The 12,818-nt window shown below is 33.3% G+C and overlaps 1 protein-coding gene across 3 annotated transcripts in view; it reads right to left on the bottom strand.

Annotated features, from left to right (window-relative positions):
• The window catches only part of SLC30A7 (solute carrier family 30 member 7), a 77,372-nt gene that overhangs the window by 31,964 nt on the left and 32,590 nt on the right, over nucleotides 1-12,818 (bottom strand). For all 3 annotated transcript variants that reach the window (XR_009700513.1, XM_061186264.1, XM_061186263.1), the window contains one exon: nucleotides 10,129-10,264. Coding sequence is in view for 2 of the 3 variants with exons in the window: in XM_061186264.1 (XP_061042247.1) it covers nucleotides 10,129-10,264 (136 nt within the window). In the remaining variant the exon portion in view is untranslated. The remainder of the gene's footprint in view (nucleotides 1-10,128; nucleotides 10,265-12,818) is intronic.

Consider the following 12,818-nt stretch of genomic DNA (forward strand, 5'->3'; position numbering starts at 1 on the left):
TACTGCAGACTGTAATGCACAACCGACGTCTGTTCCCAGGGATGCCCAACCAGGCACCCATTTTTGTCAGTACTTGGATACAAGGAAGACAAATCTCTCAGGCATCACCCCCCTAAAAGTCAGTTAATGTTAAACTCCTTTCCTCCCGCAGGAAGATGGGAATTGGGGGTTTCCTCCCGAACAGTCCACCATGTGCAGGCTTGGGTGGTGGGAGTGGTTATGAGGAGAGAAAGTGGGGAGTGTCATGAATTTCCTGTCAAGTTTCCATGTGGTTGGCTTTCCATTAGACTGGTGTGCAGGAACCTTTTAACTAGTTTCTGGATTTCTCACAGAGGCATTTTGTCAGTTTGTTGTGTTAAATCTGTCTCCATGGAGGAAAGAGAGTCTAGGGCTTCCTATTCTGCCATCTTGCTGATTTCACTTCCTGTCTCCCTTTATTCTTTTTTTTTTAGGGATACATAGAAGTCCCTTACTGATGTACATATGTGTTCTTTCCAATCTTTGGCACAAACACATAAAGCCACAAAGAATGGCCTTAAAATATATCTTTATGTATTTTTGCCAATTTATCTTTAGGATATATTCCTAGAAGTGGAACTGCTTAATCAAAGGTAAACATACATTTAATTATGCTAGATGTTTGTCAAAGTTCTCTCCACAGAGTACCACTCTCATTTCTATCCGCAATGTAGGAGAGTACTTATTTTACCTACAGCCTTGCCAAAAGATTATGCAAATTTTTGGATATTTATCCACCTGATTGGTGAGAAGTGGTGTTACAATATAGTTTTAATTTGCATTTCTTTTTTTATGAGTGAGGCTTAACTACTTTTACATGTTTAAAAGTCATCTGTATTTCTTTTCCTTTGAACTAAATGACCTTATACTTTTGCCCATTTTTCTATCAGGCTTTTAATTTTTTAAATTTAATTTTTATTTTTAAGAGCATTCTCTATATTAGGGAGGTTAGCCCTTTATGATCTAAGTGGCAAATATTTATCCCAATTGATTATGCTTTTTGACTTCCCTTACGGTGCTCTTTTTTCTATGCCAAAGTTCTTTTTTTTAAAAATGTAACTTAATTCATCAATCTTTTCTCTCACTGATTCTAGGTTTTGAGCCATAGCTGTTCCCCTAATATTCCCATGTTGTAAAAATAATTCAGACATGCTTTTTTTCTAGTATTAGCATGGGTTCGAGTTTTACTTTTAGAGCTCCAATCCATTTAGAATTTATCCAGGTATATAGTATGAGGTACAGTTCCAAATTTATCTTTCTCCACATGGTTGGTTATCCAGTTAGTAGAAAGCTCATCTTTTCCCCACTGACTCAAAATGCTGCCTTTATCCCTATAAAATTTCTATTTGCATATAAATCTATTTCTGGAATTTCTAATCTGCTCCATTAGTCTGTTTGCTTTTTTTAGGCATCTCACTATTTTAATTGTAAAGGCTTGGGACTTCCCTGGTGGTCCAGTGGTTAAGCCTCCATGCTCCCAATGCAGGGGGCCTGGGTTCGATCCCTGGTCAGGGAACTAGATCCCGCATGTTGCAACTAAAGATCCTGCATGCCAAAAGGAAGATCCCGCACGTGGCACAAAGATCCACGTGCCACAACTAAGATCCAGTGCAGCCAAATAAATAAATATTAAAAAAAAAAAATGTGAAGGCTTTACACTTTACATCTTCTTTCCCAAGGTTTTCTTGGCTATTCCTCCTGCTTCTTCGTTTTTCCTTATAAACTTTAAATTTAACTTTTATTACCTCCTCTCTAGAAAAAAAAACCTGTTGGTATTTTTATTAGAATATTTTAAAATTTATAAATAAGAGTTAACATGTTTATAATGTTGATTCTTCAAAAACACCATAATTGACAAAAAAAGGCTCTGTTCAAGTCTACTTTTGTTTTTCAGAAGTGTTTAAATTTTTTCTCCTACAAGTTTTACACATTTTATCTCTAGATTGTCTTTGTTATTGCTACTGAAAAGGTGTCTTCTCTTTAATTGTAACATTCAACTGGATTTTGCTTATATATAAAGGGTACTAATTTTATACATTAGTTTTACATCTGTAACTTTACTAAATTACCTGTTTGTCATAGTTTTTCCATTGATTCTTAGAGGGTTTAAAGAAATATAGTCATATATTTTACATAAAAGAATAATCTCTTCTTTCCAATTTTTAAGTCTCAAATACTTTCTCTTATCTAATGTTATTGGCTTATGATCACTAATACATTACCACACTTGCTCTGTTACTTCTAATATTTATAAGACTGTCTGCCAGCCTTTCTTAATTGGGATCCCTCTTCTGAACCATTGAACACAAAATGATTTCAGTGACTATTTCTCAATGCCCACAAGAATAGTACATAACCAGTACTTTTCTAGATGCAGAGGTGAAGTTAATAATTGCATACAAATGGATACTTTACGGCATTAGGGTATTCTCTCCCAGAATGCTGGTTGAGAACAGCTGTTACACTATTCAGTATTTATAAATGCTCTTACTAACTATGATGGTTTTACATATGATTAAAAAATACAATTACCATACAATAATATTCCCATACGTTTGATTTTACAATATGGGTACAAACACCAAGTTAAAATCTTGGGAAACTGTTTATCTTTATCTTAGTCTCCAAAAGTATAGTGCACAAATTATAACCACTTGAAAGACAAACCGCAAAGGAAATTGTTAGGCAACACCCAAAACCATTCTCGAAAAAAAAAATCCGTAATTTCTCATATATATATAACTATTTGAAGATATGGTAGCATCTTACTTGTTTAAAAAAATGTTTTTTTGACTTAATATAGGCTATAAATAATTATCTATTTAACCACAAAATCAACAAGGTTTATCAAAATCAGTATCTGATCCAAATCCTGTATTCTTGAACAATGATAACCATCTAGATAATCATTTAGAATTTCAACTTTATAAATTTTGTTTCATTACTGTATATTCTTTCCATTTCATACTGCAGCTTATGACCACTACCTGTTATTTCTAAAGCCTGTACCTTGGTTTGCTTCTAAAAGTTGGGCTATTTTTTTCTTCTATATGATAATAAATAAATATATTATTTGAAATACTTTTGCCCCTAACAAAAAGACAATTTCTTTTTTTAAGAAAACTTTTCTTTGTATTTACAAATGATTAGTGAAAGTCACAGAGCACCACAAGATAGTAACTTGTGAGTTGCAGAAAACTGATAAAAAAAAAAAAAAAGGCTTCAGAAATACCACACCAGTAATGAAGCTTTTTTCTGCATCCTGTTTATATATTTTTTCCCATCATGCACAGGTACCCTTTTTATTTAAGTGAATCAAAAATCAAGCTACAGATTTATGTAGCTTTTAAATCACAGTGCAATTCAAAGCTACAACTAATTGTTCAGATTTCTGTTCTCTAAGTTATGAATCTACTTTCCATTCCAATTCAACTTACTAAGGGGGAAAAAAAAGTGAAATCACACTGAAATCTCCTATATTTTCAGATGATAAAAGATTATACTCTTGCTATTATACTCAATCTCCTGCTTTTCATTGGGAAAAAAAAAATCCATCACAGTACAACCGAGTTTCACACAGAAGTTTAAATTACCCTTTGCGTGTTAGGAAATGTTTAGAGAAAAAATGTCTTTTTCTAGGAAATCACTTTCACTTGAAAGTGATACTGCAACACTGGGCAGCCTAGAAGGGACAGATGTCTATTTCCATGGCACGTTCTCAATTGAGGAACATTTAGATCTAGAGAATATATAAAGAGTACCACTATTTCTCTTGTTTATAGTGAATTGAGAATATATGAAAAAATTAACGGTAAGGAAAATTACTTCTCTATACTCCATTTTGTTGAGTGCTTAAAAGTTTTAATATACTTCCTAAAATTAGCTTTGACTAATTAGGCAAACTCTTAATCAATTTGAGAAGTGTCTCAAAGTTATCTGCTTGCAAATATTTCATTATCATGTAAATATTTAAGTAAAATAAGTTTGCTTTCTTAACAGAAAAACAGACTGAATTGGAATGTCTTAATTTTGTACTTTGGAGCTACCTTGGTTTTTACTGCTTGACATTAAAAATATATATATATATATACATATATATATATGCTTTTAAAAGGCAAAGTCACAATTATTGATTTACTTTAGAAAAATTAGGAAAGAAGCATAATTTTAAAATTACATCACCCAGAGCGATCCAATTAACATTCAGGGATATATATATATATATATATATTTTTTTTTTTCCCCCCATCCTACATGTAAAGAGAAATATATACTTCAGATATGGACTGTTTACAATAATGACTCATACTTATGCATTGCCCTGTATCTTGTCATTTATTGTCATTGAATTAATAAGACCTTGCTACCTAATAAACCATCCCAAAACTTTATTGACTTAAAACAATAACTGTACTATTATCTTTCATCTAGAACCTGTGAATGCTCTACTACTGACCAAACTTAATAAATCAGCACATGTAGTAGAAACTCAATAATGGAAAAAAAGAAAAGGCCTAAAAATGACTAAAGAAATACTGTTAAAGTGATAATGTGACCCCTGCGTGTTGTGATCCTGACTGATCTTTCTTGACTTCTTTATATTTTCATCATTTCCCAAGTTTTCTATAATGACTACATATTTATTATCAGAAAAAGCTAAAAAATTTTTCTTACTCAGAATATAATCTTGTATACATGATACAGATAAAAATACTATATATTATATATATATATATATAAATAAATAAATAAAAAGAGACTCAGAATAAAAGAAAAAGCCAAACCCATAAAAATGTTAACATAGCTCTCTTGGCTGGTAGAACTATGGGTAATTTTTTTCCTTATTCTTTTTCATATTTTACCAAGTTTCTTTATCAATGTAACTATTTCCATAATTTAAAAAAACTACTTTTAAATATGTAATTTTCATTAAATCTTCAGCCTCTCTTCTAAATAGCCACAGCATGTTCATGCTCTACCTGAAAACTGGCTATCACCTGAGGACGCTTTTCCTTACAGCACTTTCTCTCCCACCCTCCCTGTACTACTGGGACTTATCGGGAGGTAAATATCCTCCTCACTTATCACTACTACTGTTCCTCCTACTTCTCCCCAACACAGCTCCTTTAAGGCCCATGCCATCAGATTATGCCACCTTCTACCCATCCTAATTACTAGTGATACAATTCTTGATAGCTCCCCTTCAGTCACTGAATAGTTTAGCAAGAGGCTTATTCTCTTTCCATCTCTACTTTTTTCATTACTCTTAATTGAAATATCCACGTGAACAATCCAGCCAACATTTGGCCTCTATATGATGATCTTTTCCTGGATCCACCCCTATGATCAGACCTTAGACCTTAAGAGCTCAATTTCAAGCATCTCAATAAACCTTCCTACTTCTGGATTTCTTCCCCCAATCCATCTTTAACACTTTTCCCAGAATTCCAATCCAATCCACTCCCATCACTTTCATTTTCAGAATCTATTATTACCTTTAAATCTTAGTTTCCCATGTCTATAATCCCTGCCTTGCTCCTTTCTCACTCTGCCAGTACTCACCCAACAAAACCTCAAACCTTTTAAATCCAGCTCTCTGCCTATTCCATACCTTTTACCAAGTAGCTGAACAAGACTAGAAAAAAAGAAAAAGAAAAAAAAAACACAACTGTGCTGGTTGTTTTCACTTTAATTTCATGACCACAAACCTCAAAGTGAGCCCTCAATGTCACCAGCAGTCACTGCTCCCCTTTACAGCAAAGGGCCTTGAAAAGGAGTTGACTACAGTTACTTCCATTTCCTCCCCTCCCATTCTCTCTTGAAGCTCCTCTGATCAGGCTTTCATTCTCATCACTCCTCTGCGCATGTTATCTAAGTTACCAATTATCAGCCCAAAAGCATTTAATAGGCTTAATTATTCCTTCTTGTTTAAAACACTTGCTTTACACGGCTCCTAAAACAAGGCACGCCCACGTCTCTCCTCGCTCCTCACTGGCCACTCCACTTTCCTCTCCTCTGCTGGAGTTGCCTCTGTTCCCCACCTCCCCTAGGGTTCAGTCCTCCGGCCACTTCTCTCTATCAGTGCTCATTCTCTGGGCAAACTCATCCAATCTCATGGCTTTAAATACCATGCATAAGCTGATGACACCCAAATTTCTATCTTTCACCTCAACCCCTTCCCCAAACTCTAGATACACATACCTGCCACTCTCTGCCCTACTCACTGCACTCCCCTCTCGCCATTCCTCACACGTCAAGCATGCACCCACCTCAGTGTGTTTACTTGAAGTTCCTTCTATCAGGAATGCTCTTCCTTTGACCAGTCCCAAGCCACTCTCCTTCAATATTAAGGTCTCTGCTCAAATGTCACCTCATGCAGAGGACTTTCCAAGCCCTTCTAAAATACAGCCCCTTCCCCTACTTCATAGCATTTATCACCATATGACGTTACATTATCTATTTGCATGTTCATCTGCTTTATTGACTATACCCCCTATTAGAATATAAGCTCCATGAGGGTAGGGTATTTGCTATATTGTTTACTGACTAGCACAGAGTGGGCACTAAAACATTTGTTAAATGATTTAAAGATTTGTTAAAGTTTTCTGCTTTATCTCCAAGTGGTGGGATTGAAAGGACATTTCAATAGACAAGTTGCACATTTCAATAACGTTTGAGTTTTTTACAATCAACATGTATTACTTTTGATATAAGAACAAAGGAAAAGAACAAGTAAAAATGTTAAAGCTTAACAAAAATGAAAAAGAATCAAATTATATGAATTTGAGAATATATATTTATGTAAACTACTGAGAAAAAGTTTTATAAACAGGTCAATAGGACTTAGACGAGGATGACACCTAAGTATTATAGGTTTATCTTGAAAGCCAACTGTAGTTGGTTGTGGCTGCCTGAAGCATTATTCCCTTTAGCTAAACTGGGTTCAGCAGAAAAGAGGGTTGCTTTCCAGGAAAATGGAAGGGGTAGGAATTGTGGTATTCATGACAGATAAATGCTACTCCATGACTTTAAATCTATATGTGAACTATTTCCAATCCTTTATATTCAGCTGAGTGCTCCCAAGAATTCTGTACTTGTACTTGCACCACCTACTCGAGATCACCACATAAATGTCCTATGAGAGACCTCAAACCTAGCAACAACGAAAACAGAACTTCTGATCAGCAATGCCCTTTGAATCAGATAAAACAACTCTTCCCCTAGTCTTCCCTCTTTCAGTAGAGGAACCTTCATTCACTCAGTTGCTCATGTAAAAACTCTAGGAATTATCCTTAATTTCCCCCCTTTCACTCAACCCTTCACCTAAACATTCATATCTAGGAGCAAATCTTATTAATTCTAGGCCCAAAGCATTTTCTAACTTTAGCTATGTCTTTCTACCTCCTAGATTATTAGTACCTTAGACCAAGGAACCCTGGCCTCTTATTTGGTCCACCCTAATAGCTTTCTAGTTGGTCTGCCTGTGTGCCCTCTTACCCCCTTTTAATCTTATTACCTACAAAGCAGCCAAAATTATTTTTAATGATACAAATCAAATAATGTCACCCCCTATGGTTTCCTCCTCCACCTAAAATAAAATCCAAACTCCTAACCCTGGCTAATTTTCCCAGGCCTATCCCTCCAGCTTTATTTCAAAGCACTCTCCCCTCACTCCCTATACTTCTACCATAATGACCTACTTTCAGTGCTAACGTTCTTTTCACTACAGGGCTTTTATACTAGCTGTTCCTTAGACTAGAATGCTCTCTTCGACACTCTGATCTCAATTTAAATCCTCCCTCTTCAGAAGTCTTCCCTTATGACTCAATCTAAAATGGTACCTCAGTTACTAACATCCCATCTTAACTCTCTGCACAATTAACTGCTAGATACTTGAGTGGTTTATTGATTAATTTGTTTGTGTCTCTCTCTTTTACTATAATGTAAGATCAAAACAGTAAGTTATCTTGTCCTTTCACCACCCTGGTGAGAGGGTCTACTTGATAAATATTTGCTGAAAATAATTTGTGTAGCTTTTTAATGTGTTATATTTCAGCAAAAAAAAAAAAAGTTCTCTTGTCCTCTGTGTGTGTGTTTATTTATTTATTCATATTTGTGGAACAATTGAATGGGACTAGAACTAAGTAAGAATTCCCGATTTAGGATTAGAGAAAATAATTCTCTGAGACTGAAAAAACACAAATTTATTTTGATTCAAATCGAAAATGCACCAACTTTTGCCTGGCAGAGTTAGGTGCTGACTTCACAACAATGAAAAAACAATTTGACCTCATGGAGCTTAAGGAAGACAATAAAACAGGCTATTTCAATATAGTTAGTAAATGCCACAAGAGGAGTAGCAGGCGGTGCTATAGGTATACTTAACCCCTCCTGGGAGGTAGACGATCAGGAAACGCTTCCTCAAGAAAGTGCCATTTAAACTGAAGTCTAATCTCAAGGATGAGAATTGTGATCTATGCACTTGTGGGGATGAAGGGGAAAGGAGAAGGGCACTCAGTGTAAGAGTATTTTATTTTGGAGAGAGGAAACACGAGCAAAGCTCAGAATCCAGAAAGCTCATAACATGTTTTCAGGCAACTGAGAGTTATTTACTGTGGCTGGAGAGCAGAATAGAAATTGAGACAGGGTGAGAGAAAGACTGAAGAGATAAATGAGTACCAATGTGAAGGCCTACTAAGGAGTTCAGACTTCCGCCTGAGGGCAAGAAAGCCATGGCAGGATTTAAAGCAAGATTATTTTTCCATGTACCATAATCTTCATTAAAGAAAGATCACTTTGGCCACAATGTGGAAAAGAAATTAGAGGGAGACAGAAAGGTCAGTCTCTTCCAAGCAACAAATGATAGAATTAGGATAATAAGAATGGAGACAAAGGAAAATAAAGATTAAGATCCTACTCTAAGAAGTATTAGAAGCAACCACAAATTATAACACACAAAAAAATGAACATGCAAATAAAGAGGTACAGATGTAAGTTACCAAATCTATCAGGAATTAAGTTTCATAGAATATGTGAATCCAAGCTGAACTTTCAAGGAAGTATATAAGATTTCCAAAGATGAAGAAAAGAGATTCCAAGTTTTATAAAAGATTTTTACATAGCAGAGATGCTTCCTAGTACAAATAATTTAAAGAATATTTTAAAATAATCTGCATGTTTAAAATGTATACTGTATCCTATTTTTTAAGCAAAAACTTAAAAACCTACGTTTATGACTAATTTATAATTTATAAGATTATAATTTCATTGTAATTTTTAAAGTCTATTCTATTCAACTACAAGCTACAAAAATCATCACAGTCTGCCCTCTAATAGGTCTTTGTTATCATTACAAAGATAGCTTTACTAACAGTAAAATCATATGGATAAATTAGACAAAAACAGTCCAATCAAGACATATCTATATAAATAATTCAAGATTGTGAAATAAAGGCACATAATATTCCATTATTCTGATAAAAATTAAAATAATAATAAATTGACACAAATTTAAGAGATAGTAACCATACACTAATTCAGAAAATATTTATTGAGAATTTATACACACTCACACACACTTTTACATACACATTGGTACTATGACAGGCAAGAGAGAGCCAAAGAGCTAAAAGACAGATCCTTCCTCAAGAATTTATAATCTAGATAGGGAGAAGGACATAAATGTACTTCAGTAAGCAATTTTGTAAGACTTCTGCAATGATAATATAACTTTATAAATTAAAAATAGTTCTAGAAGAGATTTTAATATTCTTTTGCATTTGATAGTGCAAAATACAGATGTCAAAGGAATAGTATTCTAACATTAATACATTTTATATTTCCAATGTTCTACTCTACAGATATAGTGTTGGATTTAAGAAAATTACTACTGATTTGATTTACAGAAGATCAATTACTAAGTACCAAAAAGAAATATCAAACCCTAGGTAAACACAGAAAAAAATAGTAAGATGAAAAGAGAAATAATCTATGTAGGAATTTGTTAAAGACCAAAAACCCCCCAACATAATAATAATTTAGATCTGTAATTTAAGTAGTATATTTATCACCTCTCATTTTAATACCTGAAAGTAACATACCAACACTTACCTTAAAACTATGAGCATGGCTATCAGGATTGAACAGATAGGATCTGCTATCATTAGACCAAAATTCTGCATCATGATGGCAGAGACAATTACACCAATACTCCCAAGTGTATCTGCTAGAATGTGTAAAAATACACCTAGAAATAAAGCATAATGAAAATCAAAATAACATTTTCTGATCAACTGAAAATGCAAATATTTCTTAAAACTATATTCTTGTTATTATATATATAAAACTAAATACCAATTTGAAAATCAGTAAGAATGCAGATTCACTGTTTAGTAAAGAAGTAATACTGATAGTATCTTTGGGAATTGAAATAATCTTTCCTTTTAAAAAACAGCAGGGGTTAAAATATTTGACTCATAAGTTACACTTACTCTTAATGATCCTTAGTATTTTGCTATAATATAAATGAAGAAGTAGAGAAATAACTGATTTAAAAAATTTTTTGTGCACATTCATCTCTGGTTAAGAGTCCAGAAGTTAATTAATAATTTGTTAGAAGAAAACTGCATTAGGCTGAAAGAATCAGTCAAGAAAACATTGTTTATAACTACAAATATATGTACACACAGAGCCCTCTTCTGGTAATTAAAATTATTACCATTTGAGACTAGAATTTCCTACGGACCATACTGCTAATCCTGCTAAAGTAATTATCCTGAAGGTATTGTTACCTAAAGTTACACACTAAACTCAAACCTGATATGAAAGAAAGTAGAGATTTGAATATTTTAAAGTGGATGTAAATATATTTTGAACTTTTAATAATTAAATATTACATTAGTAGGATACTGATACTCTAACTGCCCAAGAACCTAGATATATTAACATTTAATAATTGATACTTGACAGGAAAACCATTAAAAAATGTCAAAAATTAAGTTTAGTATACATTATTTTAAAAAATTTTAACTAAGACAAATTATTCAACATTTAGATCTGTAAGAGGTAAAATTTACTGTATAGCAAAACACTGTATCTTAAACCTCAACCACATGTTGCTAGAAGTAGAACATTCTTCAATAGCATCAACTACTTACTCTATCTGAAAAGAAATATCTAATGTGTGAAACCATGTGTCTACTTTAGAAATACTTATTTTTCTTTATTATTATTCAATAAGCAATTAAAGGTAACCCAATTATGTTTTAGGTATAAAACAGATTTATTTAAACTTGAAAACACTTTCTAATAATTTAAAAATGGACTATTAACAAGTTGTTAATCGAATCTTAATACACTTGAATTGAATCTTAACACACTCTACGAAAATATGCTTCAATCAATCTGCTAATGTGGAATTTTATATCATGTATTAATACCAAATGTAATTGATTCCTCAGTACCTAATATGCTTTTTCATTTGTACAGAGTATTGACCTTTACAACAACTCCTCAAAAAGTTAACAGCTCTTTTTTCTGTAATAAAAAACATGTTAGAAGCACACTTATTAAAAAAATATTCTATTTCTCTATGGTGTTTCAAATAACAAAGAATTAAATAGGTTAATAAATGTTGGGACCACTTTAAGTTTTAAAATTAAAATTGGAGGAAGATACACATGGAAGTGGATTGAGGGTCCCTAACCTTCAAAACTCTTAAGTGATATGTGATCTTAAATTTTTATACATTCTTTAATCAATGTTTTGGTAGGACCAGAATTGAAAACAGCTCTAAACACTGAAAGGAAAAAGAAAAGAATCCTTTGTTCTTGATTTTCCTTTGATTGGCAAGTCCCTGGCTACATCTCATTTGTTGACCTGAAAACTGGCTTTACTAGCAAGTGTCATTAACTAACTAAGCCCTTCTTACTTTCCAGTAACTGTTTCAAGAAGAAAATCACTACAGAAAGAAATCTAAACTAACATGTTTAACTTATATAAAAGTTAAAACCCTTAAAAGACTTGGTAGGATACTGATATTTTAACTGCCAAGAACCTACAAAGCCAGGGGTCATGTTGAAAATGCAGCAAATAACTGAAAAATTCAGTAAAGTCAGTTTTTCATGTATGAGTATCTATACGAAAAAGTTTTAGTACCTGGCAGTTATCCTAACCTTCAGCTTTCTATTGGGCTGCTTCAGCCACCATAAATTAATGGATACTCTGAAAATATAAGCTAATTTTCACAACAGCTTGTATAAAACATAATTAGGAAGGCAAATCTGACCTCCCTTCCCTCAACTTGTGATGATTTACAAGACTAAAACTAAATTCTTATTATCAAGGCTAAATTTGTAGCATTGGATACAGATGCATTACATATGCATGATTACAAGCTATTTCAGCAAATGCTGTCCTAAAACAATTCTGTGTATTTCACAAATGGAAAACTAGTGACTACAAGACACATTTAAGCCTCCTGAAATAAGCTCTTCAGTACGGAGGAACATATTCACAGTGAAAAAATAAAAAGCAAGAACTATATCAAAGAAAAGAGGAGAAAATAAGTACAGTTGAAGTTGGATCACAAGCTAGTGAGAAAGTCAGACTGCAGTCAAAAGTTAATAAAGGCAGGAAAATGGGGAGCTGCAGATTAGGAACTGTGACAGTGAAGTTTATATGGAAATCCAGAGCCAAAGATTGGTTCACATCCCAAAAAAGAAACTACCATATTTCATAGACAAGACTGATTTTCTCTAGCTTGTAAAATTCTGTAATATATAATTTTACATAATATGTAA

Source organism: Eubalaena glacialis, chromosome 3, assembly GCF_028564815.1.
Source record: "Eubalaena glacialis isolate mEubGla1 chromosome 3, mEubGla1.1.hap2.+ XY, whole genome shotgun sequence".
NCBI lineage: Eukaryota > Metazoa > Chordata > Mammalia > Artiodactyla > Balaenidae > Eubalaena > Eubalaena glacialis.